This window comes from Scatophagus argus, chromosome 6 (assembly GCF_020382885.2).
Source record: "Scatophagus argus isolate fScaArg1 chromosome 6, fScaArg1.pri, whole genome shotgun sequence".
Classification (NCBI taxonomy): Eukaryota; Metazoa; Chordata; class Actinopteri; family Scatophagidae; genus Scatophagus; species Scatophagus argus.
The window spans coordinates 1,643,429-1,671,318 of record NC_058498.1 but is presented as its reverse complement, the minus strand read 5'-3'; the positions used below and the strand labels follow the sequence as shown (position 1 = coordinate 1,671,318).

At 47.1% G+C, this 27,890-nt stretch overlaps 2 protein-coding genes across 3 annotated transcripts in view; both read left to right on the top strand.

The window, feature by feature from the left end:
- zc3h3 (zinc finger CCCH-type containing 3) overlaps positions 1-14,407 on the top strand; it is a 47,762-nt gene extending 33,355 nt beyond the window's left edge. For both annotated transcript variants that reach the window (XM_046390863.1, XM_046390864.1), the window contains exons 6-12: positions 1,381-1,459; positions 1,761-1,916; positions 2,238-2,307; positions 4,823-4,954; positions 10,800-10,963; positions 11,050-11,207; positions 14,152-14,407. In XM_046390863.1, coding sequence (XP_046246819.1) covers positions 1,381-1,459; positions 1,761-1,916; positions 2,238-2,307; positions 4,823-4,954; positions 10,800-10,963; positions 11,050-11,207; positions 14,152-14,183 — 791 coding nt within the window. In that variant the 3' untranslated portion in view covers positions 14,184-14,407. The remainder of the gene's footprint in view (positions 1-1,380; positions 1,460-1,760; positions 1,917-2,237; positions 2,308-4,822; positions 4,955-10,799; positions 10,964-11,049; positions 11,208-14,151) is intronic.
- A 4,334-nt stretch (positions 14,408-18,741) lies between these two features.
- Positions 18,742-22,665, top strand: mafaa (v-maf avian musculoaponeurotic fibrosarcoma oncogene homolog Aa). The gene is made up of 2 exons (XM_046392604.1): positions 18,742-20,651; positions 20,752-22,665. The coding sequence occupies exons 1-2, from the start codon at positions 19,720-19,722 to the stop codon at positions 20,804-20,806; spliced, it is 987 nt and encodes a 328-aa protein (XP_046248560.1). The 5' UTR covers positions 18,742-19,719; the 3' UTR covers positions 20,807-22,665.
- The last annotated feature ends 5,225 nt before the right edge of the window (positions 22,666-27,890 follow it).

Genomic DNA, 27,890 nt, shown 5'->3' with positions numbered 1-27,890 from the left:
TAAACACAGCCTCACTATTTCAGCTTGGATCAGAAATGTCTAATCAAAGTGTTTGATACCCAGCTCTGTTCAGGACATGTGTTGCAAGTACAGGTGTGTGTTTGTGAGGTGATAAGCAAGTGCTTATTCACGTTTGTGGCTGCCGCTCCGTCCACATGCTCTCTAATAGACTTACGGGTGCTGGCTGGATTTGCCATCTGAAATAATAAAGTTGTCATCTGTCAGAGCAGCGAGGGGGGAGGGTCTGGAGAGCCGCATGGTGCAGATTAAAGCCCGGATCTGCCTCTACCTCCTCCTCTCTCATACACATTCTGTAGCAGCTACACCTGCAGGTGGAATTGGAGAGTTCAGCACTGTTAAACTCGTGACCAGCATCCCAACACCTCCTCCAGAAACATGCCTCAGGTGTCTCCCCGCCCCCAGCAGGGCTTGTGGACTAACATCTTCCCCCGGCGAGCTTCACATTTGTTCCCGGTCTGGGCCCACCAGCCTGGAATTCAGCTCGGCGTAAATCACAGCACAGCGAACACACGATGAGGGCCTCAACGGCCAAAAACCTTCCAAATTTAGAGGTCTGAATGAGATCAACTGCCTCCTCACATTCTCGTCCTCTGTGGCCGTCATGGCCTTGAACAACCCGACACACACACACACACACACACACACCTTTCCCGTGTGGGGTGCACTGGGTACACAGTGTTTATGATGTTCCCTAACAGAGTTGGACGTCACGTTTGGCTTTGGAATCAGTGTGTCAAACTACCGCAGTATAAATAACCAGGCACATATCAGGTTATTATTGCATCTGGCTGCACAAACACACTCGGATGGCTTCACTTCTGTCGTATCTGACCTGATGAGTCATAAAAGTTGGTTTTTTTTCCCCCGTCATTTTCTACTTAAGATGAGCTTTATGTAAATTAGGACAATCAGACAATGAAGTCAAAGTCAAGGTGAGAGCCGAGCGTCTCTCCTCTCAAACATGTCTGTGTCTTCATCACCACGCAAAACCAATCGCTTGAGATACTGTGGTAACATTTCACAGCATAAGTCAGTTAGGAGCTCTTAATGTATTGTAGGACATTGCAGTGATGCTGCTAATACATGCATATACTTCACAGCATACTTCCATCCTTCCTCTGCACACATACACACACACACGCACACATGTAGTCTGCTAAATCTGTAGGAGCACATAACATCCTCATGCATCAGAACTGAACGTTTGTGGGTTTTTCGCCGGTTTGCTGCCAAAGTGATGCACCTGTTGACCTACACGAGGATGGACTGCAGTCACTGTAGAGATCTCCTGGATTCAACCGAAAAGTGAACCCAGGGTTCATTCAGCTTTCTCACGTGTCCCATTTTGTCCCCATTCAGGAAGGTCTTTCAGCACCGCCCAGGTCTCACCCGTGTCTGCTGCACTCAGCCGACCCTCCAGTACTCGTCATTTAGCCAGGTAAGCTCATCTGGGCACGGCCTGTTTCACCTCGTCCCTTCCTGCTGTCCTTATGAAACCGCTCCATCGTGAAATCAAATCCACTTCGTGATTTGATCCTCTCCCCTCCCATCCCGAGTATTAACTGCCTTTAACTAATTAACTGCCTAAATATCTTACATCACCATCAACAGAATTAATCTTTCAAAATTAAAAAGAACATGTGGAGGATGCATTTACCAGCAGCTCCTCACAGGAGGGTGAGAGTTTTAGTTACTTTTGTCCTCGTTATTGGTTTGTTGTTTGTGTTTTGTGGAACAAGCCGCGCGGTCCAGCGGAGCCTCGCCATCATCAGACAAGCTCGCCAGAAGAAGCAGCCGAAGCAGTACTGCATGTACTACAACCGCTTCGGCAAGTGTAACCGTGGCAACAGCTGTCCCTACATCCACGACCCGGACAAGGTGGCCGTCTGCACCAGGTAACATCACCGGCACAGGAAGCAAAAGATTCTCTGTGGAACTGGCGTGTGTGGCACTTTAAGACTTGTATGGCAGGGTTAATCAAATTTTATCTCCACTTCAAACAATTATGAAAAGCTTTAAATTGTGGGTTTTCTGGGTTTGAACATTGATGGAACCATCTGGGGCAGTCTGAGTACAAAAATACACAAATGTATCTCTTGTGTATAAAAACAAAAATAAAATAAAATAAAAACACTTTTCATTCCCAGCAGCTCCTCCCACTTAGCAGTTCGATTAGCTCCCAAGTTTTCAGGCTCGTTTCCGTTCTCTGTGTGCAGGTTTTTGCGGGGGACGTGCAAGCAGGCGGACGGGACGTGTCCGTTCTCCCATAAGGTGGCTAAGGAGAAGGTAACCGCTCGCACCAGCGTGGCGTTTTGTGGGTTTTCTCTGGAAGGGCCAGGGTACAGTGTGTAAGTGTAAGACGACACGCGATTGGGTACGCTCATCGTGGATCGTATTTGGTTCCTGGCACATCTCCTGTTTCCATGACACAGGAAGGAGTGAGGAAGACTTGACCTGATGGGGGGGTTCATGCAGGGTAAACGAGCAGCCTAGAGATGAGAGCCTGTGACTGAGGGTCACGTGTTCGATTGACAGTCCAGAAGGATCAATCTGAGTGTGTGTCACCTGCGACCTGGTGAGAGATGCTGGTGGGAGTGGAACACAAGCCGCGCAGGCTGTCTGACTGTGGCTGAAGTGATGATCAAAGTATTTAGTCCATGGACTGAAAATTTGTTGATAATTGATCAAACGCTGGATGCCGGTTTCAGCTTACAAAACAACATTTTGACCACATCAACTCTGGAAACTGAAGGACATAATCAATAAATTTACTGCCAAATAAATGTCAGATTAATTAAGAATGCAAATGTCGGAGTCAGAATCCTAAAAAATGTTATTGAGGTATTTTTTAAATACAAGCATACAGCACAGTATGACAGATATGGCGATTATTTTCAAACCCGATTAGATTAACAGTTTCATTTATGAAATTTTGAAATTTCAGTTTTGCTTGAAAAAAGACCAAAATGATTAATCGATTATCAAAATTAATAACAGTTGAAGTGAAACCATTAAACTTAAAACTCTTCACACAAGCAAAACAAAGAATTCACCAACTCGTTCTATCGGATTTTCTCAGCTTTCTTTCAGTCCACTTACACCCACAAGTTCAGCCAAATCAAACAGGACAAAGAAATCAAAAATGAATCAAAATGACTCAGGAATTACATATGCTGGTGTGTAAAACAACATGAAGGAAAAACGTTCTGTTATCGCGGTTTCGTCTCTTCGTTTTAGTTGGAATTTATTGCTGCGTGTAACAGGAATAAATCAGTGAAAACGGGCTTCTGTCCGTTCAAAAAGGGAAAGCTTTTTTTCTTCCTTGAGACAAACAACCCTACAACAGGTGCCTTGCCTCACCCTGCACACACACACACAATGCCCTGCACCTGTGTTGGTCGTCACACTGCTGCCTCTGAGTGCTGAGAGCCCAGCTGTCTGTTTGTAATGCCACCTCCCTCCCCAGGACCCTCCTGCTCTTATTTCATGTGGACTCCTTAAACAGGCATGTGCGAGAGTCTGGGGGTGAAGTGGGCTTGATCTGAGGGGACCCAGCAGCCCCTCCGAACCTGAGCCGGGTGCTAGTGTGGACAGGCTAGCCCGAACCCTGAGTCCAGTGCCCCCACGCACACACACTACCACAAATATCTCGAAACCAGACACTCCTGAGCCCACTCCCCTGGCATTACCCCCCACCCCACCCCATGCACCCGGGAACACCACCCCTGTCCTTCCCCCTCCCTCCACCACTGGCCCAGCCTGTGTGCACACATCCAGAGCACATAAACACATCATGAGAACTGGACAAGCTGCAGCCTGGATAAATATTTCTGTAGCAGTTAATTAGGTAGAACTGATCCCATCCCAACTAGGAGGAGCCCCTCTCACACTCCGCCTCCCCCGACCTCCCCCCATTCTTTCTCCACCGAACCCCTGCCTCAGAGGTATATTTAGCCTCGACTAGGCTCGCCCGCATGTAGATCACACACACACACACACACCATGCACACACGCTGTCAAGACACACACTTTCACTCTCACTCTGCTGCTGTCAACTGCAATTAAGGTAATTTAGCTGCTCAGTGTGACGGATTGCTTGGCACATTGGACACGTCTGAACTGTCCGTGACAGAACCGCACGTCTGTTTACAAACTCATATTGTGTCATGACAGCTCGGGCTCTCAACACCCCTGATCACTCTGCCCTTTTCTTATATGTTTGTGTCCTTTTTTTTATTTAAATCGTACAACTCAGGACGATGAGCTTGATGGAGAGCAGAAACGAAACAGAAAATGAGCTGTTTTCGGGAAGAATGCCAATCAAAAGCTGAGTCAGACTGATACCAAAATCGATTCAGTCTCTTTTATTAATAATCTGTTTGGGTTTGTGAGAGTTTGTGGCAGCCCCAGAATATGTGAGGAAAGTCTGCTACCACTGGTGGTGGGTGTCACGTTTTCCGTAGAATAACTGAGCTAAGCAATATTATTGTAAAACAATAAATAGATAAAACAGTCCCAATAAATGAAACATAAAGACTATTGGAAAACCCTGCCTCTGACGCTGACATTCTTCTGTAAACAAACACACAGGCAGTATGGAGGTCAGTAAATAAGATGAGGCTCATGTGCATGTTGACAACATGTGAGATAAGGTTTGTAGGACAAGTGGATAATTATTGTGGCCTCCAACACAAGTCATGTTCTGCTGACTTCTTTTTGTTGTACATTTGTGACGAAATGCGTCTTATTTCTTTGTCTTTGTCGGATGTTGTGAACAGTTTGTGTGTGTGGTTCTCTGCAGATGCCCGTGTGTTCCTACTTCCTGAAGGGAATCTGTAACAACAGCGACTGTCCCTACAGTCACGTCTACGTGTCCCGCAAAGCTGAAGTGTGCGAGGACTTTGTCAAAGGCTACTGTCCCGCAGGAGAGAAGGTACCACACACACACACACACACACACATGCACACAGAAGCACACACATACCTGTGGGAACCTCTCGTTATCAGTACACCACAAGCTGCAGAACAGCTAGTGGGCGGAGCCACTGTGATGTCACCTAATGCTTTGTACATCTTTCTGAACCCTCGAGTTTGGCCGTCACCATCTGGGGAGGATATTCTGAGTGGATCCAACTGATGTCCAAAATCAAAATAGTTTGGTGATTAATTCATTGGTTGACAGCTAACTGACTGATCGTTGCAGGTTTTACAGTTTTGTGCTCCTGCGTGGTCTCTCTGTTTCTGGGGCGTCAGCTGAAACACTTAAGGGTCAGTACCTTCAAATGACATCAGTCTCAAGTACAGACGACTGTTGACTGTCTGAGCCGTGTTGGGCTCAGGCCAGACGAAGGTCAGCTGACACGAGCTGAACCATTCAGAAAGACTGTCACTGTCACTGTATGGGAAAAAAGAAAAGATGGGATGGAAAACAATTTGTTTTCGAAGACAGAGTTGCTCTGTAGAATCATATATTGTTTATTCAGTATGTTCAGGGAAAATAGAGCGAGTACAGGTAGCGTCAGGTAGTTAACTTCCTCTGAGGTGTTCAACGCTGGACGTTTTCTGACTGCTGATTTGACAATCAAGAATGTAAAGGATTTAGGTTGGCTCAGGATTTCAGATGGGAAAAGGAAGCTGGATGCAATGTTAGTGTAAAATGATCAGCATTGCGGTGGGCTCAGGGTGCCTTAAAGCAGAGCTCGACAGTCCAAGCATTTGACCCCAAAAAAACGGATCTGTGCAAACTGAAAAAATAATTTATGATCACAGTGTGCGAGTACAAATTACATCCTACCACTAATCTCTGCTAACTGTTCCAAAACTATGAGTTTTCTGTGATGACACAGCTGGTGACAAGTGAGAGGAAGGTGAACAACACTGAAATGTGTCAGCGCGATTCGGCTCTGAGTTAACGTCCCCAGCAGTGAATGAGGAACAATTAACCACTTTTTATTTAGCAAGAACGGAAACTTGATGTTAAGTATTATCTAACTAAACATGTCTGCTTTCTGCAGGGAGGCCCACGTATAAGCTGTTTACTGACATTTAAATTCAAACGTTTTGAATATGTTCAGTTTTTGACAGTAGTCAAAGAGAATAACGTCGGCGTCGAGCCCTGACCCTACAGTACCTGACTACAGCCGTCTGGCATCAGTCAGAATGTAACAGACAGGTTAACAGTCTGACTTTTAAAAGCATTTATGTACATCATTAACATATTTGTACTCAGGTGTCAGATCTGGTCTGAAAAATCTGGATACTCGCGTCTGGAAATCTGAAATGAAAAATGTGTAGGAGCCCTGGTGTGAGTCTGTAAATAACTGAAACAAGTCGTTTCACTGCTGTGACTCCTGTGACACACCGTCAGAGTTAATTTGACTTCACACTGATCTGATGTCACCAGATCTTTGCTTTGCAACGCGTTGACGCCATTACCTGATTGTGAACTTCTTTGAAGGTATAATTAAATTGTACAGCATGTATACAGTTCCACTGAAGTTAAACTGAGGCTTAGGTAAACAAGCAGTTTGGTAACAGATCCGTCCTGGGCACACACACACACACACACACACTCAGTGACACACACAGGCAGGAACAGCTGCAGGGGGAGGTGGTCCATAATGGCATAACTGTAGTGTCTGAGTGACACATTGCGGGCCTGATGGGTAACAGAGACCTACACATGACTCGAGACACCCGACTCCCCCCTCTCACTCTGTGCCCACATCCACCTCAAACACACCCTCCACTCCTCCCGCCTCTCCTATGTTTTTACCTCCCTTTGTCTCCCCCCCCCCGTCCTCCTCACTTCTTGTTTTTGAGCGTCAAGTGTGAAACAGATGCTTTTTCACACTGTCAGACCTCATTTAAATAGTGCATGGGGAAATGAGGATATAGAAAACAAAAGGGATATTAATATTTATTCTATTAGCTGAAGTGCTTAGCTCTGTGATTTTCCCCCTGTGTGAGTGTGTTTGTGTGTGTGTGTTTATGGAGCGCTGCGCTGTGAGGCTCTGCTGGCTCTATGATGGATAGCAGGCAGTAATTATAGATGGGAAAACTGCTGAGGACGGCACTATGGGCCAGGCAGGCAGACACTCCAGCAGCTCAGGGGTTAAGTCTCCTCCTCGCCTCCATCCTCCTCCTCCTCCTCCTCCTCCTCTTGCCTCTTCCTGGCTTTGTCTCACACTCATCCTCCACCTCACACGATCTGTCGGTGTCCACCTGATTGCACCTTTCTTCAGTTGTTCTTAATTATTTCCCCTCTTACTTTACCTCCAATGTGGCTCCTGCGTTCCCCCTTCAGGTTCCTGACGGGTGGAGGCGACATTCGTCCCGTCAGGCGTCATTGAGCACCTGTGACCGACTGCAGTCTGGCAGGGTCGGCTATCGTTGTCTCCTGTCGGCTCTATCAGTGGCCACTGGGCTGATGCAGCGAGACCGTTTCAGCAGTAGATGGTAACAGAAAGCTTCCAGATTGGCTGTTAAGCTTCATGAGTCTGATTTCACCCGTTTTAACCACAAAGCAAGACTTTACTACAGGCTTCAGCGCCTTCAGCATATATGTAGCCTTTGCCGGTATTCCATTTTGTTTTTTTACTTTGCCCTCAGTGAATCTCAAAAGATGAACTTAAATTTTTCATTTGACACTAAAGTGAAGCGCACTTTAGCAGAGTCTCAAAGCGCATCACCTCAGAGTGGGCCGTCGTCCCATTTCCCAACATTGGAATGTCCAGAAAAGCAGCCATTTTGTCACATTAGTCTTGATAAAGATGGCCGTCATGTCTCCACCGTACAAAAGTGAAGTCAAAATATCCTGCATGAGAGCATTATTTCCCTCATGGCAGACGTTCCCGCTCAGAGAAGGTCGTTATTGTAGTTTTTGTGATCCCTCTTTTCTGCGACCCTGCAAGATCACAGATGCAGATGAAAATAAAGTGCTGATTTCCCCAACATGACAAAAGTTAGAAGCAGATGCTGCAAGATTTGTTCCTTTGCAACACATTCTTAAAAGGCCATTGTGGTGCGTTCCTCGACGACGCTGCTTGGCGCTGCAGAAAACGTCGAGCAGCAGTCCCTGGACGACGTTACATCAGGGTCCCATCTGCACTGCATCAGCACAGTGGTCTCATTGAAATGAATGAGGAAGCTGCGTTTCTTTAATGCAGTGCTAATGTGGGTCTGAACATGACCTAACATCCAGTGACAGTGTGAACTCTGATTTTTTAATATTACACTCCCTGTGTTAATAGCCAGGCAACCTGAGCTCTTTTATTGTTCTGTTCTTCTCGCTGTAAGCTGCTCCAGACAAGAGTGTCGGCTTGATGCCCGAGATGTAAATGCATGTGATGTCCCTTTTCTTATTTTACTGTCTTTTCCATCTCCTACCCTCCTACCCTCCCTCCCTCCCTTTTTCTTTCTTGCTTCTTCTGCTCATTCTCTCAGTCTCTTGGTAAATGTGCTGACTCCTCCTGGTTTTGGCCCAGCAGAGAGCTCTCTAATAGGCCCCAGAGACATCCAAGCATTCCTTAAATCAAGTGGAAAATTGTTAACTTGGTGTGGGATAAAGATGTTCTGTCCACTTTAGCTTTTTCTTCCCGTTTCACCGCTTGCTCTCCCTTTCTCTCTCTCTGTCTTTTTATGAAAATGAGGATGTATGGAGCTGTGGGGAGTGGACTGAGCTTTTACACTCAATCTCACTTTCTATTTCTCCCACTGAATGTGCTTCAGCTTTGTTAACTCCTCTTCTCTGCAGGCCTCTGTGAGAGACGCCACATTTTTATAATATTTCACATTTTAGAAAAAAGTTGTTTTGATGCCAATAACTTGTACTGGAAATGTTTGCGCTGTCCAAAATGCTGGGTTGGTTATCGGGAAGCCGTGTACTGATCAGTACATACAGTTACAACACAACACAACAGTTACATACGTGTCATCGCACGTATGTAACTTAGCATGTCAATAAAATTGTCACTTGTGTAGCCATTGTGTGACAGGCAATATGCCCGTTCAGAAGTGCCAAAGAAATCAACTTCATGTTGATAAAACATCCGTTTTCTTTTCCTGTAAATCAGTTCTTCTTCTTTGCTCTGAAACAGTAGACGAAGTTATTCTGTGTTGCCTCTGACAACTGCTGTTTGAGAACAGCGATGAAGACTTGATTTCTGGAGTACAACCCAGAAACCCTGAACTCGGGTCAACTACCAGACCGACTTCACTTGTAGATTTGTCGTCTTTTGTGTCGAGTAGCAGAAAAGATGGAGAATGACCTGTTTGAGTTAACTTTCCTCACTTACTCACTGCAAAGACTACTCGGTAAACTAAACGACCAATCGCTAAGTCAAGAAAATAGTCAGCAGATTAATCGAGAAATAAAATAACCGTTAGCTGCGGCCGTGCGTACTCGACGTCCTGCGATGTGACTGTTGCATGTGCACACACTGCGACCCTGCAGCTGAAACTGAAGCACTAAAATCACGCATCACAATTCACAGCATTAAGGAAGCTCTGACGGTTAACAGTGTATTTCTCGGCCGTATCAGGACCCGACCAGGACCTGGTTCAGTAGTGATGTCAGACACCAAATATAAAACCATGAACATCACCGACACCAGCAGCAGACCTGATTTGTTGGGCGAAACGTGGTGTCAAAACCGCAGCCCTATAAGATGATCCAGGGAAACATTTGACAGCGAGCTGACCCTGGGCTGCCCTGGCACCCGAAGGTGCAGGAACATGGGTGTGAGGGCAGCGAGAGGGGGCTGCTGGGCTCCAGAGAAAATCGATCTCAAGATCCCTCTCCCCTCCACACACACGCACCCCCCCCCCCCGATACACACTCTATTTCTGGACCAATCTGCTTCCCAGTGCTGCACTCCTCACCCCTGCACACACAGACACACACACTCGTCACAGCCTGCACCCCAGAGTGAATATAATTAGCTTTTCTGACAGGTGGGAGGGATCGGATCTCGTGGAGAATGAAGCCACCAATTTACACCCGCATTACACTGTCATACACACTGGGTTGCAAACATGCATGTGAAAGCTCACTCTCTCTCATGCACGATGCTTCCCAGAGTGACGCTAGCTGTGACCCACTTGCCCAGCTCGCATGTTAAAGGAGAGGGAGACGGAAAGAGCGTCTCTCTAAAGTACTAACTTACAAAAGAGTGGATGGAATAACGGAGCAAAATATCAAGCAACCCAATCAGGATTCATCCTCCCTCTGCTTAGCTTGGGATGCTGTCACACAAGCACGGAAGTTTGCGTGGTGTTGTCACTGGAGCACTAAGCTACAGAGAAAACTGGGCTCGAGAGCTTCCCATAAAGGTTTTAACATGTTTAGATCTGACCCAAAGGGCAGATTCCTTATGTGTCATCATGAAGCCGTTTTTGAATTTGCTGTTTTGAAAGCGTCCTGAGCGGGTACAGGACTGCACCTGGTCCTGTAAAGTGGCCTCGTAGCTCTCAGCAGCCATAAACTCCGCCCTGAGTGTGTGTGTGGAGGACCGTGAAGGGCAAGGTGGGATCAGGGCCTACTCTGTCTGCTGGACACCACGTCACATTTCTCTAAATAGCAGCTCCTGTGAAGCTCAGGACCGGTTGTTTCAGAGGTTTAGATCGACGACCAGTAATTCGTCAAACACGACCCTGATTCCAAAAAAGGTGCTGCTTAAACCATAATGTCATAATTTGCTCATCCTTTCTGACATAAACTCGACTGAAATCTACAGAGACAATATTTGTGTTTATACCTTCCTGTCTCCAACCGTCAGTGTAAGAAGAAACACACTCTGGTGTGTCCAGACTTCTCTAAGACGGGATCCTGCCCTCGAGGAGCCCGCTGTAAGCTGCAGCACCGCCAACGAGCCAAACGAAACACCAGCACCACCTCCAGCACCCCGGCCAAGAGAGCCCGGACCAGGGAGCCCTCCAAGAGGTCAGAGCCTGAACGGAGCTCTCTCCCCATCTCAATTCATGTTTTACAGGTTTAACATCAGCTTAAATGTTTTATCCTCCCCCAAGGCCTCACCTGACCATCAGCATCCCGCAGGGCTCTCAGGCAGCACCGGGGACGCCCACTCACGGTCCCCTGCCTCTGCCGTCCTTCATCTCCCTGTCCAGCTCCCCGGAGGAGGCAGACGCACCGGACTCACTGCTGGCTGAGACCTCGCAGGTTAAAGGTACAAAGATACACTCCCAACATGGAGCTCCTCAGAGCTTCCCACAGCAAACACAGAGCAAAACTAAACGACATGAAAAGACCACAGCCTGCAACCGTGAGAAGCTGTCCACTGGCCAGAGTGTCAAAGTGTCATCTGCAGGTTAAGACAAATTTGTTTAGAAAGTGAAACATTTTGTTTTGATTTCTTCATTAACGCTTGGTCAACAGAGTTACAGTGAATACATTATGTTTATAGTTTAGAGGATGCTGCAGACCAAAAGGCCAGATGATCGCTTAAACATTTGATTTATTATACAGTCTGTTCTGTCTGTGAACTTCAACATCTGTTCAGAGTTCTGAGCACTACTTTGCCTTTATTCACGCACTTATTTTCTGTGTGTGAGTGGGTATTACTGACATTAGGAAAGCATTCAGCTCCACTTTAACTTCCAGGAAAGCAGTTTAGATCGTCTGGATTGTTTGCAGTTTGTCTGATTGCTTGACTCATTTCTGCTCCTCTTGGACTCCACATCTCCAGGTTTAATGTGTTTAAATTGACTGGAATTGTGGGTAAAAACGTGGAAAATTACATCCAGCTTGTCAACAAAGAAAATGTTTTTCTTAAGAGGACTAAGTGAGCTTTACTGAATGTTAAAGTGCTGACTGTCAGACATATTGTCCAGAGACGTGTTGTGGTAGCATGGTGTTTGTCCTGAAAGCCACAGGATCAGGACTTCATGAGAAAGGGGAGCGGGAGTGTTTGGTCTGAGCTGCAGACAGATAATGATGATCAGAGCTGGGCTGATGATTCCCAGGAGAGGACTAATAATGCTCAGAGGACAGAGGTAATAATATTTAGGTTTTGCGCTGGGCGGAGGCACAGCTGAGCTCCCTGCTGACAGACTTGACAGATAGAGGATTAGGAGAGGGGCTGCCTGCCCCCTCCAACCTCCTCCCCCACCCTGCTCCTCCCTCCAGGACTGGCCATCCACCTGCCCCTGCACGCACACATGCATAGGCACACATGCGTGCAGGCTGATACTGCAAAGCAACATTTAAGCCCTTTCACCTGTGCGTAACCTCTTCTACCACACATATTACATTTAATTTGTCTCTTCTAACTCAGTTTTAGAAATCAGTTTATTGTTTCAGCTGACTGCGAATCATATGGTGATGCAGTCACAGTAAATCCATCGCTTAGAAAAATGTGGGTAGGACAGTCTTGTCCTTAACGAAGCCCGTTAAATAACATTCTGTCCCAAAGCCTGGTGTTTTCCATGAAAATACAATCAAGGAGGCTGCAGAGGTGTTTTGTCATTGACAATCAAAATGAAAATGTCCCAAGAGACTCCCAATGTCCCAAGCTGCCGTGCAGAACTGCAGCTAACCATTATTTTCATTATTGATTAATCTGCCGATTGTTTGCACGATTAATTGTTTCTTCTGTAAAACATCAAAAACCCGTGTAACACACCCAGAGCCCAGAGTGATGTCCTCAAACAGCTTCTTCTGTCCAGCCAACAATCCGCTGGTCCCCAGCAGAGGACCACAGCGGGACAATCACTGAAAAGAAGGAAACTGCAGTAACATCAGGACCGGATGGCTCATAGCAAAGGCCTCGTTACCCCAAAGTCCCACAGTACCCCCACAAGTCTCACCTGGGGACACCAAACACATGGGAACTTGATGGACAAACTCCCATGACCCCTGACGTGTTGGTTCAGTTGGTTGGTTCAGGAGTTTTCTCCCCACCGCTCCACGATGTCCCCAGTCACGGTCAGCAGCTGTCCTCCCCTGCTTTCCCTTCCTGAGTCCCTGAGTCGCCTGACCAACAGGAAGTCCTTCTCCATAGCCTCAACACGTTTTTTGACCACTGCAGCCTTTCCGGCCCTTCAGCGTCCGTGTTCTGCTTCAGGATGCTCCTGTTCCAACCAAGCCTGAAAGACCTTCTTCATGACGGGCACCTCCTGACCAGAACTCTGAGCAGTGCCCTCAAAAATGAAGGCTTTGAAGGTGGCCCATTTGGAGTCCGTGTCCACAGCCTCCCTGGAGGGCACGAGAATTTCCTCCAGACGTGGGGGTTTGAAAACCTGTGGACAACAGGGGGCTCAAACGGGAGCTCGTGAGTGTCCCCACACCTGTCCAGGACTTTGGGTGCAAACTGGATGGCAGCTTCATCATATTCCTGTCGGATGGTGAGAAATCCTTCAGTAACTGAAGATTTCAGGCACGAGGAGTTTGACAAATGTGTTGGAGATGTTTACGCTCACTGTGACTTTTTCATTCTTGTGTAATCCTCCTCCTCTTTGACGGTTTATATTTAGTCTCCTCTGCATGGAAACACACAGGACCTTTGACCTGACCCAAGTCAACCTGACCTCTGACCACACAGCACAAATTTCTAATAATGTTGTTCAACTAGCTGAAACAATATTAGCTTTAACGATTAAACAGGGAGGTCACCAGATTCATGGATAATGACTTAATGGCTCGTCTGTTCACACATTCTACAGACAAACTCACACACACATACACACGCACACACTCGCGTGATCATTTGGTCGTGCCTCCACACACTCCGTCCGGTTGGTTTGTGATGTTAAGTATTACTAATGACACACTGCACCGCCCAGAGCCTCATTAAAGGTGGAACTCAGCCAAACAAGCTCCCCTTCGCTTTGCATAAATTAGCTCAGGCGCAATGTATCACTGCCAGACTGCGACCTCACACACACACACACACACACACACACACACTCTTACTGTGCACACGCCTTCATCCATCCCCACTGTCCTGTCCTCTTCCTCATTTACTCATCAGCTGAGATGTCATCACTCAGCATTTCGGCAGGATTCAACACACAGTAGATCAGTCAGTCACACACGAGTGAACACACACATGCAGCGTTTCGTTTCTGCCAATATTCCTCTATTCTTCTTAATTTCCTGTTTTTCTTCCACAGAGAAAAAGCTGCAGATCAAGCCTCGGCTGTGAGGCGGCCGAGACCAGCGGCACTGAAGGTGAACAACACGAACGAATGAATTTTGAGCTCGGGTTGGTGCAGCTGTGTCTCCGCCCCCTGAATCCACTCAGGGCCCGACAGACTGACCTTCTGCTTCGTTAAATGTTTTTCCTTTGAGTCCGAGTGTTTACAGAGCAGAACTTCTCATTGGGTTTTGTACATTTTAAAGCAACAAATAAAAAAGTATCAACTCTGACTGTGCGTTGTTTCACAGACTCTTTTTGACATGTGAAGTCAGTGGTGTGAGTGTGTTTCTGTTTGGCGGCGGTGGTGGCAGCAGCAAACCCGCCTGGGTCATGTGACGGTTTTCATTGGGAAGCTGGTGACAGAAGCAGAAGAGACGAGTCGCACGAGTGGACGAGGACTTCATCCTCACCGTGCTGTGAGTGTGTGATCTGAGCGAACGCACACACACACACACACACACACACCCTGAAATCCTTTTTGACTTATATTAAAACTGCAATACATTGAAAAGTCTCATATAAAACACTGGAAGACACATCTCTGTCTATATAATGTAATATATAATATAATATTCCCTCTGCTCATCTGTAATTTAACCTCCTCAAACATCTTGTTTGTCCAACACCCAAACACACAAAGTTTAATGTCATAGAGAACTAAAGAAAGCAGAAAATACTCACATTTGAGAAGCTTAAATCAGAGAATCTGGGCATTTTTTTCTTAAAAAATGATTAAATGTCATCAATAGAGTTGGCGCTTAATAATTGACAACTGATCAATTAATTGACTAATTGTCGCAGCTCTCAACACGTTGGTCGAGTCAGTCTGAGGTCCATGTTATTAGCATTTTAAAACTTTGCTAAAACATGAAAAGTTCAAGCTCTTTCGGTTTCCCTGTTGTCTGCCGTCTGGCATGCTGTGTTTCTCCACATAAACTTCATGTCGTGGAAGTTTGAGCCCAACTTGTGGTTTTAGGAGAGAACTGATGATGATGCATCATGTCATCTGGAAACCTCGCGATGACACGATTTAACGAAGCTCCACCGCATCACCAACCTGAAAACCACACGGTGAACAAAATTCCTTTGAACAAAATTAAAAAAAGTTGAGCTCACATAAAACAATTTAAAGAAGGTTTAATTGTTTCAGTTCATTGTCACATACTGCTGGTTAAACTGGGCTGAATGCATTGTGTGTGTGTGTGTGTGTGTGCGCGCTCAGCCTGATTTTCTCTCAGATGTATTGACAGCAGCGAGCTGAGATGGAGAGCTCGACATGTTTCTCAGAAAAGGCCGGCGACAGGGAGCCATCACTCTTCTCTTCTCACCACACTTTTCTTTTTTCCCTCCTCCTCCTCCTCCTCCTCCACGCTGCTCATCTCCTGCGCTGAAGACGTAAGTGCCTTAGACAGATGTCTGCTGCCTCTTGTCTAAAACCCTCAACGTGAGCTGCTGAGCTCGGCAAACTCTAATTAAGATCAATATTTCAATTTTTTAGTAAAAGCACACAAGATGGAGAGAAGACGGAGGGAGAGGAATCATCTGTCCACGAAGACTCGCCGAGACAAAAGGAAAGGTCAGCTGTGATCCTTCATCTGTGTGTGTGTGTGTGTGGTTCCTGTGTTCTCCATTTGAGTTTTACTTCCTTTGAGGGATAATTCAGGTTTATGATGAGATACATACATGAAGGGAGAGATCAATAGCTAATCAGTGGGTAAAGCTGCCCAATCAAAACAAAGGAGAAACAAGTCCAACAGGTCACCTCCAACACGCAGGTGGAGCAGAGACACGAAGACACGAGGGGTCTTCAGGTGGTTTATCTGTTCCCCTGTGGTGTTCCCCGCTATACCTTTTCATCCTTTCCAATGCTTTGTTCAGTTCATGTGTGTGTGTGTGTGTGTGTGTGAACTCTGCTCTGTCTGTCTTGATTTCATGTCTCCTGTTCGACCTCTGACATTACATGGACTGATCCACTTGAAGTGGTGGAATGGCGGGGGGGGGGTTGACGCCGGTCGCTACCACATTACAGTCGGTATCCTTGCTGGCCAGCAGGTTCTGGCCAAACTGCCAGTCTGAGCCTGCAAACAAGTACTGCAAGAGAGAAGAACAAGTACTACAAGCGGAATAGTAAATAAAAGTTATTCTGAGTGATCCACTTAGGAATGAGACCAATAACACAGCAACACATCTGACAGAAAACCTCAAGGTGCACCTGACATCACATCCTTCATTAATTCTCAGCTCAACACGTCTCAAGCGACCAAAGACAATACAAACGGATTTGCCCACCAAGACCCTGTCCACAGACCTCTGGTCACATGCAGAACATTCTTCTCGATCCTGAAAGCTTTCTGAAGAAAAACAGCCGACATTACTTTAAACCCAGCAGTGACAGCAACCACCATCACACCAACACCGACCGATGACTGACACCTGGAGAACGAAGGCCTTCTGTGCTGTTCACACTGTCTCACACTGAGCTAATGGTTGGACGTCCAGAGTTTGTCCTCAGCACAGACTGGTCACTGCAGCGTTAAGCAGTCAGAACTACTCGTGCTTTGCTTTCACGGCTCTGATGAACACGTGGTTTCTGTACAAGCGAGGCCTCCTACATGTGGTCAAACTCCTGCTTTCTAAAGTAAGCTTCCCTGTTAACTTCTCTGCGTGTGTGTGTGTGTGTGTGGGTGCGTCACATGCCTGCACAATTAAAGCTGATTCCTCCACAGCAGCATTAGTGGCTTAAGAGCAGTGACAAAAACCTCCAGGCCTCAGATAACCCTGAGCCACCTCCCGGAGCCGGTCCTTTTGGTCCGGACGCTCGCCGTCGATCCTCCACCTTGCTGATGTCCGTTTTGCTTAAATCGGTAGAACTGCACCTGCAGCGAAGTCCCAGTATGCAAAGGCACAATGAAAACCCTGACTTCAAAAATTTATGTCTCAAGCCCTGGGCCGCGGACACTCCCCTTCCCCTGACAATGAAAGGACCACAGCAGATCTTCTTAAATGTGCCATTTCAATGCAGACTGCTTAGCTGGGCGTTTGAGGGCCAGCTCCTGCTTATTTGATAAAAAATACCCGTCTCCTAATGACTTAGCGCACCTAAACTTCAAATACCTTGGTATGATTTCCGTTCTTTTCATCCTCGCCAGCAGATTTGAGTCGGGGGGGCGCGTATTTCATGGCCGTTTCGGACTGGAAGTTAAGCTCAGCAGCTGCGCAAGGTTTTCCTGTTCGCGTCTGACCGAGTGAAACTTACTGCCACCTGTTCTTTTCCGGCAGATACGCACTTTATTCTGCACATATATCACTCATACCGGGACCGGAGGGGCCCCGCTGCTGAAAAGGCTAAACGGGTCATGTGCAGCGGGTCCCGGTTTAAGTGTCCCTGCTCCCCGTGATGCGTATCGACATCCTGCTCAACCTCCCGCCAGCAAAAAAAAGACGTATGTGTCCCGAATGAAGACGCGCCTGGCGGGGCTTAATTATCCGTCGATCCGCGGAGATGAGACGGGATGCAATTTGTGGTTAATTGCGAATGAAAAGCCCGTGGAGCCAGGACCATCCAATCATACTTAACCCGTGCGCAGGCCGCGCCGTGGCTGCGCGCGGAAATGCGCATTGATTTTTGGCAGAGGGGCCTCCAGTCGATCGGTATTGATAGATTCGGTAGTTTGTGGTGTCAGACGCGTCCTCGGGCTTCCTTTGAGAGGCCCGAACGAGTCAAGTGGATGCAATAAGCTGTTTTTAATAAAGCTAATAAGGCAGAATGTGTTTGATTTGGCGCCATATTTGATCATATCAATAACGGTTCATTTGCTGCTGAGCACTTTGACTCGTGTTCTCACTTTGTCAGCTGAAAAGCACGTTTTATTCCTCCTTTTCGTCCTTTATTATCTCTTACGCCTCAGAATATTAAATATCATTTATTTTAGCCATAAAGTTTTATTTTTAAGACGCATTGGTTGAATGCAGTTGTAACAGAAAAAAACCCTCAAACCTCAAAAACCTGCATTTATTTAACTCTGAAACTGTTTCAGAAACTAAATGTTCTGCATGAGTTTGAACCTTAAGTGTTGCAAAGAGAAAAGCTGAGACACTTCCTGTATTTCTGAATCTAAAAAGTTCACCATTTAAATTTGATCAAAGGGTTTTACGTCGCGTACGATCATTACGGAGCCTCTTCTCGTCCCTGTGATGACTTGCTGAATGTGAGGCTGTGACGGCCTTCTCACATAACGGTGAAAAGTGTTTCTCTGTTCCGAGTAAACAGGGTTTTTTTCCCGGAGAAACTCCCGGAGCTCTCGTCTTACCCCGCCGTGCAGTAGCACCTGCTCGGTCACTAGAGGGGGGATCTGCTGCACCTGTTCTCCCTGCGCCGCTTCGGCTCCGTTCGGCTCCGCTCGGCTCCACTCGGCAGAGCAGAGTGGACGCTCGGCTGTAGGAGGATGCAAATGCTGTGCTGTGATCCCCTCCCATTGGCCCGTCACACCCCTGTGTGGGAGGGTCGGAGAGGCCCACGCTGTCTTTATAAGAGCAGATTTGCCTCCCAGCGTCTCAGTAACACTGCGTGGTTGCACCGAGAAGCTTGTAGAAACAGTTTGAGAGAAAACCAGCTGGAATTTATCACCTCTTGCATAATTACACACACACACAGTGAACTCGTAAGGTCAGCAGCGCGCCCCGGTGAGGGGGACAGGACCGTGGGGACCGAAGCTGTCAGTAATCCGCTGCTTGAACGGAATCTGGACTGGACTGACCACAGCACCAGGGGACCAGATTCTCCTGTGTCTCCGAGGAGGAGCTGCAGCCTCACATTCTTCTCCATGCATGTGAACTTTGAAAACTTCTGCACGTGCCATTCCAGTTTGGAGTCCCGGGACTTTTTTGGCACACCTTTACGCACGCCTGCGCTGCGCTGCGCTCTGTGACTGTCACACACCGTCCGGCCTGACTGTGTGAGAAACTGTCAACCCGGGCCATGCTGCAGTGACCCCGGCCCGCTCCAGCCTGGGACTTCATGACCAAGTTGTAAACAGCAGGAGGCGAAGAAGGATGCTTGGAAAATATTTATAACGCACCAAAACCTTTCGTGTTACTTGACCGAGCAGAACCGAGGCCGTTAAATCACAAGGAGGCAAGTGGGCTGCAGAGGTGAAGCGAGGACAAGACAGGTTGGTGTCTCCAAATTCACCGGGCTCGAGTTTCAGCCGCCCCGGGGGCTCCGGGTATTAAAGCGTGCATTTGACCTGGGATAAGTTGTCAACAAGAGCAGCGAGCAGAGGCAAACTGGCAGGTGTACAAGTTCATTTACATGCAGACGTATATTCACGCCACTATATATAGAAGTTGTCTTAGGGACGAGCAGCAGCCTTAAAAAGTTTCTCCACCCACCCGCCGGCCCTGCAGCAGCCCCACGCACCGGGCGTGTGCGTGTGTCTATATATACACCATACAGGCTTTTATTCCTCTGTGCAATCTGTATCCGAGGGGGCTGCCCGCCGTCGGTTTGGCTGTGAGGGCAGGAGTTGTCGCATGGACTGAAATGGCCACCGACCTCGCCATGAGCGCGGAGCTGCCCAACAGCCCTCTGGCCATCGAGTACGTCAACGACTTTGACCTGATGAAGTTTGAGGTGAAGAAGGAGCCGCCGGAGGCCGACCGCTACTGCCACCGCCTCCCGTCGGGCTCTCTGTCCTCCACCCCGATCAGCACACCCTGCTCATCCGTGCCTTCCTCGCCGAGCTTCTGCGCCCCGAGCCCGGGCGCGCAGCCCAGCCAGAGTCTGACCAGCGGGGTCAACAGCAGCGGCAGCAGCAACAACAGCAGCGGCAACAACAATCACGGCAGCGCCGGCAAGCCTCAGCTGGAGGACCTGTACTGGATCCCCAGCTACCAGCACCACATCAACCCCGAGGCGCTCAACCTGACCCCGGAGGACGCGGTGGAGGCCCTCATCGGCAACGCGCACCACCATCACCACCACCACCAGGCCTACGAGGGCTTCCGCGGGCAGCAGTACGTCGGGGAGGACCTGTCCACGGCCTCCGTGGGCCATCACCACCAGGCCCATCACCACCACCATCACCACCACCACGGCCACCACGCCCGCCTGGAGGACCGCTTCTCGGACGAGCAGCTGGTCAGCATGACGGTGCGCGAGCTGAACCGGCAGCTGCGGGGCTTCAGCAAAGAGGAGGTGATCCGCCTGAAGCAGAAGAGACGCACCCTGAAGAACCGCGGCTACGCGCAGTCCTGCCGCTTCAAACGCGTCCAGCAGAGACACATGCTGGAGACCGAGAAGTGCACCCTGCAGAGCCAGGTGGAGCAGCTGAAGCAGGACGTGGCGCGCCTCGTCAAGGAGCGGGATCTGTACAAGGAGAAGTACGAGAAGCTGGCCAGCCGGACCTACAGTGCCGGCGGATCCGCGAACACGAGAGACCCGTCCGGGAAACAGGCCAGCACCGAGTTCTTCATGTGAGACAGACTGACAGCACAGACTCTGAATTACACCCACACACACACACATCCTTGTTACATTAACTTATATTTTTCTGCGTTTGTATTTTGTTTACAGTTTTTCCCTCGACAGAAAAGACTTCACACACGACGAGTCAAATAACGAGCATTAGATGCGCATTTTGAGTCTTAAACTTCTGTAGGCTCCCTCCGAGCTGTCAGGTGAGCACATGGGATCACTTAGCCTGTCCACTTGTCTCCGCTGAACCTGGTCGGAAGTCTTATGACATTTAACTGGACTGTCTTAACACACAGAGAGATGAGTTTGTCTTAAAGCTGAGGGAAAGATTTCACATCACTGGACTGGAGCGGAAGCAGGAACAGCAGTACGCCGCCTCTCTTTGGGCTCCACAGACTGTTTGTGTGGAAGCAGACAAGAGACTTTGAGTAGTGCAAGTCAATAGTTTCCCGTCCCCATTTGCGACCCTGCATGCAGGACATGTATGGTAACCTCCAGTCATCTCCCACAGTCCCCCCACATGTATGAAAGCATGGGCCATGGTTCCCTCCTCCTCCCCCGTCCCCAGTCAGGCCTGGGTATGCAAAAAGCCACAGAAAGTGTCCCTTCCTCCCGTCATAAACCTCCACCCCGGAGAGGTGCAAGGACTGCGGACGAAAATGCAACAATCTGCTAACCTGGATGCGTCTTTAACTGCTATTTTCAATCAATTTTTCTATTGTTTTAAAAAGAAAAGAAAAACGACAAAAAGAGATTAACTGAGCCAGATTTTAGACTGTATTTATTTCCACCTGTACATAACGTGTAGAGAAAAAACAGTGAACTGTGTTATTTTCTCTTTTTAAAGAAAACCGCTTTTGTTGCTTGGATTCTTCGAAATGTCTTAATACAAAATGTTTGTATGTTACAGCATGCAAATCGTCTATGGTATCCTCCTCCTAACTGAACATGTGTAATGTCAAAGGCAAGCCTATACTGCACTAAGAAGAGATCCGACCGGACTTTGGTTTTGATAGGACCTTTGATCTGTTAGAAACTGGATGTAAAGCCTCGATCATTAGACGGACAAGGACTGCACTCGCTGCTAAAACTCTATGCACCAAAACTGATGATTAAAAACTTTCTCTTTTATTTTTTTTTTTTTGTTGTTTTGTTTTGTTTTTTACTTTGGACGTTTGTAGAGGAAAAACTGAGTGCGGGCCTGCGGGTTCGCCCCGCAGCCCGGCGTCTTAATGCGGTCCGACAGGAGGATGCGTGACTGTTTGAAAAGAGGAGAGTTTGCCTGCTGGTGGAGCTTACTGTTCTTGGAGTAACTCTTTGCATTATTCTGTCCACCAGAAACCCCTGGTTAGTGTGTTTTCTGCTGCCTAGATATATGTGCAATATTGTGCAGAAGCGTCTGAGCTGCCTGACGGAACAGAGGCTGGAATTATCAGGTCAAAATGCCGCAGAAAAACCGCTCGAAAATGCGAAATAAATGTGAGACATTTTTTATTGCTCCCCAAATGTTCCATCCTTTCTGTCAAAAATGATCTAAATGAATCCTGCAAATTAATCAAAATTTCTTCACGGCTTTTCTTCGTTTTAATTCGATTTTAAACCTCACATTAAATCCAGCAGAGCCTACAGATTTGAATAATAAAAACTGGATGAATAATAAAGCAAAGCAGACTTCTGCACAGTGCTGTTAATGTATATCTGTACATATGATTTCTATATTTATTCAATGAACGTGTCCTAACGTGTCAACAAGTGAAAAACCTTCAAAGTGGAACGTTGTTGAGAATCTTGTTTTCATAATGTTTAATAAAAAGTTTCTGTCCCAAAACCCGTCAGCCTGCCGCCGCCGTCATTCTTCCATCAAAGGTTTTATTTTGAAAAACAAAGAGAAAAGGCTTCCTGGGGCGTCCGTCTCATTTCACATCGGCTCAGTTTCCTCGCACATAAACACATTTAAATTGATGAAGTAAATGATTTCTTACAGTCTAAATTATTTTATTTGTGAAGTAAAAATAATCGAAAAGAAGCTTGACGCTGTAACTCCACTTAAACTTTCACCCAACAAACATTTTTACTGTGAATGATATAAAATAATTTAGTGTGGAAAATATAATTTATAGTCATATAATGTGGACTTCTAATAAATATGCCAGATTAATTTAATGGGTGCTGATAACTGATAGAATAGAATAAGATGTAAAAATAATGTGCTGACGAATGTCAAAATCTAATTAACGTGTATATATTATTATTATTATTGTTATTGTTATTATCATGAAGTCAAATTATCATTATTATTATTATTATTATCATTATTATTATTATTATTATCATCGTCATGTGGAGTGAAATGAATCGTTTCCTGCAACCAGCTGAGTCTGAATCAGCTGTTTTTCGTCCTCTGCCGCTCGGCTCTGATTCGTCCTGATGACTCAAGTCGAGCTGCGGTTTGTCCGCTCTGCAGTGCGGGATGTTGCGGGAGATGCGGCACATCACAGCCTGATGTCTGCGTGTGTGTGAGGAGCACCGGTGGAGGCGCACTCAGCCTCTGCGCTGCCCGGCTTTGGCCGCCTGTCAGCCGGCCTGCTGGACGAGCTCCTCCGCATCACTCACCGGGTGTTTTGAGTGAGTCCATAGGACAAGCTTTGCATGATACCCCCGATGTCCACTGTGTGTGTGCACGCGTTAGTGCGCGCTCTCCTCCTCCTCCTCCTCCTCCTCCTCTTCCTCTCTGGGTGCAGAAGCAGCGCCGGATGAGGCAGATGCCTCCCCGGTTTGCTGCTGATGTGACACCGCAGTCAGACTCGGTGGGTGGCGGCTCACTTCAGTCACATAACTCACAGTGTGTGTGTGTGTGTGTGTCCTGCAGCCTCTGCAGGTGTGTGTTTCCTGTTTCACGTGAGCTTATTTCTGTTTCTGGTTGTGTGTGATCTCAGTCTTTCAAACTTTATTTAAACCGCAGGAAGGCTGGAACAAAATGTGTTCAGCTGAGGTTTTCTTTCACATAAACTCAGAATCAAAACCACCAAAGTGGCGCATTTTTGAGTTGAATTTGTTGTTTGGATAACAGTGAGTGAACGTTAACACGCGCATCAGCTTTTCCTCTTGACAAAGAATCAGATTTCTTTCGCTGCAGTGCAGAATTTTGAACATTTCTTTCCTATAAAACCGTTCGTCAGTGTGGATATTTCAGCTTAATTCACACGTATGGTCACTAACGTTTGGCTCTTATCCCTGAGACACTGACTCACCTGTGTAGGACACACCTGTGCATGCTGTCACCCTGCACCGTGCTCATGTTCACACCAAAAAACAATTCAGTTACAGACTGATGAAGTCCTTTTTAAAGAGGGGAGAAACACACAGCTCTCACCTCAATTCAAATTTTAATTTTCCCTTAATATGTCCTCCTCCTTCTCCTCCTTCTCCTCCTTCTCCTCCTTCGTTCAGCCTCTCCATCACTCTCCTCCTCTTCCTGTTTTTGCTGACTCAGAGGAAATGTTGAGCAGTGTGACAGCCATCACCTCACAGAGTCAGAGTGTGTGTGTGTGTGCTTAAAACAGACACACACATACACAGAGGAAGATGAAGATGGTCTGCAGTGCGATGAGGTAACAGACCTGTGGTGTGTGTGTGTGTGTGTGTGTGTGTGTGTGTGTGTGTGTGTGTGTGCGTGTGCGTGAGGCAGACTGAGAGATCACCATGACTACGCTGTGGGCTTTTCTTTCCATAAATCAGGGCAGAGTCCATCTGAGAAACAAAACAAGTGAAGCAGTGAGGAGGATGGAGAGGGAGGCGCAGTGTGTCTCTGGCGTCTGGAGCTGCTGCTGAGATTCAACACAGTCAGCGTCTCTTCGGCTCAGCTTACCTACGGTGCGCACACACACACACACACACACACACACACACCATAAACAGAGAGTGGAAGCAGCTGATAGATTCACATCCTGTTAATAAGACGGAGAAGAACCTCAGCCTCCGCCTCCTTCACCTGCTGCTGTTATTCAGGGTGATCACCGAGTGACAGTTTGTATCACCTGAGTGAAATTTCAGCTCACCTGTGCACCTGTGTCAGAATCCAGGACTTTAATGTACAGAGTTTACACTGTGCTGCCCACATGGTGTTAAATCAGATCATACAAACTGACCAGTTTTGTGTCTGAGTAAATAAGGCTGAGTTTTGTCATTGATTTGCAGTGTAAATCACCACTTTGATCGTGATGTGACATCATGTCTGTGATCAATACGAGACCACATCACCTGTTCATTTAGCACGGAAGAAGCTGCTGCAATGTGTCCGTTTATGGACACAACACACCAATAACTGGAAATAACGGTAAACTCATCAAACTACTTTATCAGCTCAGAGAGCAATGCTTCTACTCATAGCATCGGGGGTTACCACAAGTAACCAATGTTTGAGTTAAACTGACTCCCCTAACACACATTAAACAAGAACATTTAACTAAAGTAAAAAGTTTAAAATTCAGCTCAGTGAGACCACTCAGCATTCAGAGATAAAATTATTCTCATTTTGTTTGTGTTTTTGTTGTGTGGTTTCTTTTTTTTGATAGTCAGTTGTTAGCTTGCGCTTTTGTGATGCATAAATTAGCCTAGCGGCGAGCAAACTTTTCCTCCACTCACTGCTTAGCAAATCGCACAAAATATTTATTCTTTGCGATTACTGCACCTCCTGAAACGGCCTTAAAACAGAGCAGCTAACGTTAACGTCATGCGAGCAGCCAGTTAGCGGCCTGCTGAGTCAGACGTCTGCTCGCGGTCGTCGTGTTTCCTGATCTTAAAGACTCGGCGTTTCTCCAAAATCCAAATTATTTCCACGCTTGTGATTTGGAACAGTAAATATCCTCACTGTCTTCTCGTTACCCTTACTACCACTGCATGGCGCCATGACAGTTTTGTATCTCAAAGATGACCATGTGACAGTGCTGTCGCTTTGCGTCAGTGATGCTGGATCGATGGATTGTTCCACCCCTACGAATTAGATGTTCTTTATTGTACACTCAATGAAAGTTGTGACAGAAGTTCTTTTCCTTTTTTTCCAGAGAATATTAAGCAAGTATTAAGCAAAACCAACGTGGCCTTCACCGCCCTGCCGTGCATATTCATTTACAAAAGGAATCTGGCTGCACTTTGGGGTGGTACATTCATTTAGAGACGAGGAGCACTGAGAGGGTAGCAGCAGTAATAAGACATTCACTGTAGTTTTTCACTGTGGGGGGCAAACTGTGGTCGTCCTCTGTCAGCCTTGCACATGATCCACATTTAGCAGCAGGGGGTAAATCTTATGGATGCTTTTATTGTGAAGAACTGGCTGCTACATAAACAACGGCCTCCCTGGTGCCGTTCAGGCCTTCTCGTTTAGCAGAGGCCCACTCGGTTGTTCCTGTGCTCCAGTTAGGCTCCCCGGGGACGCGTTTGGCTTCAAAAAGTTGTCACCCTGCGCAAAATGCAATCGACATTTTTGATAAATCACCTGCGTGCTGTTAACGCTCACGGGGTATTAATAATTATAACTCCTGATCTGGTGATTGAGTTAGTGACCCCGGGGCCAGGAGCCCCCACAGAGCCGGGGGGACTGGGGGGGGGGGCTGCCACCCCGTCCCGAGCCGGAACCTGTCTGACGCGCCCAGGAAAGCAATTTGGCACCGGTGGCGCCGTACTGCTGCTGCGACCCCTGAGCACATGCCCTGCCTCCACCGGCTCCACACTGTCACACACACACACACACACACTCTGACATGCCGCATGCTGAGTAGACAAATTCAAACATGCTATCACAGGAGAAAATATGCCCAAACAGCAAATCTAACCTTGTCCTGTGCTTTGAAAGTACAGTAATAAACAAACCTAAGCGGCAAACAAACAAATAAATGAGAGTGGGATGATGTGCTGATCTCTGAACGAGAAGGCGGAGGAGGAGGAGGAGGAGGAGGAGGAAGGTGTGTGAATCACAGAAAATGGGACACATTTTACCTGAAAGAAGGGGAAATTACCTCCACATTTTCTCCTTAAAGTATCCAAGCAGAATAACTGTTATCACAGTAATTCGCACTATCACAAATAAGTGCACAACTGGTGTTATAATTCAGTATTATTGTGCTGCAGACTGTTTTGTGCTTTTTATATCTTCTTTATGCTCCCGAGCAGTTTTAGCTCATTATTTGTTGCCAGGAATTCACTTAAGGGGAACTTCCTCCGTGTTATTTTATTTCCTGTTGACGGCGGTCACGAGGCGATTTACTGAGTCAACCTTTTAACGAGGGGTCGAGTTCCTGCTGATTCTCTCAAACCACCGTGTTCACTTCCATTCATGTTTCACTTCCCCGTGTGTGTGTGTGTGTGTGTGTGTGTGTGATTCAGCATTTTGTCAGAATCAACCAGTCAGTGTTTCTCAAGCTGAATTCATTTTTGTTGTGTCGCAGGTCACTCAGGCCTTTCTGTTGGTTGTTGGTTTGTGGCTGCGGTTTGCGGGCAGAAGGATCCCACACACACACACACACACACACACACACACACACACACACAGCTGCACACATGCTGTTGACCAGATGGGTCTGTGCAGTAATGCAGTGCAGAGGACAGTCCTCAGTGGCAGTGGAGGGTCAATCGCCAATCAATTATTCCACTCAGCCTGGCCTGCAGCCATACCACACACTCACTTCCTGCACCAAACACACACACTACAGTGTACACTCACATTCCTTCAGTCTCCAGTTTACACACATCATTGAAAACCTACATTTTATATTTAACAGAAGTGAAGTGTTTTCATTTTCATTTCTATATGTTTTTATATCAAAATCTAATCATGCTTTCAACCAAACAAAATACATTATATAGACAAAAATATTGGGACACCCCTCTTTGTGGGGCTGCTCCTCAGGGTTTGGGCTCGGCCCCTGACTTCCAGTGAAGGGAAATCTTAATGCTTCAGCGTACCAAGACATTTTGGACAATGCTATGCTTCCAACTTTGTGGCAACAGTTTGTTGAAGGCCCTTTTCTATTCCAGCATGACTGTGCCCCAGTGCACAAAGCAAAGCTCCATAAAGACATGGTTGGATGAGTTTGGTGTGGAAGAACTTGACTGGCCCACACAGAGCCCTGACCTCAACCCCATCCAACACCTTTGGGATGAACTGGAACGGAGATTGTGAGCCAGGCCTTTTGGTCCAACATCAGTGTGTGACCTCACAAATGCTCTACTGCATGAATGGG

Bases quoted from the DNA above. Each gene is read 5' to 3' on its own strand.
- mafaa (XM_046392604.1), top strand. From the start codon at position 19,720: ATGGCCACCGACCTCGCCATGAGCGCGGAGCTGCCCAACAGCCCTCTG. The intron at 20,652-20,751 runs GTGAGACAGACT...TTTTGTTTACAG, and splicing joins GCCAGCACCGAGTTCTTCAT to TTTTTCCCTCGACAGAAAAG.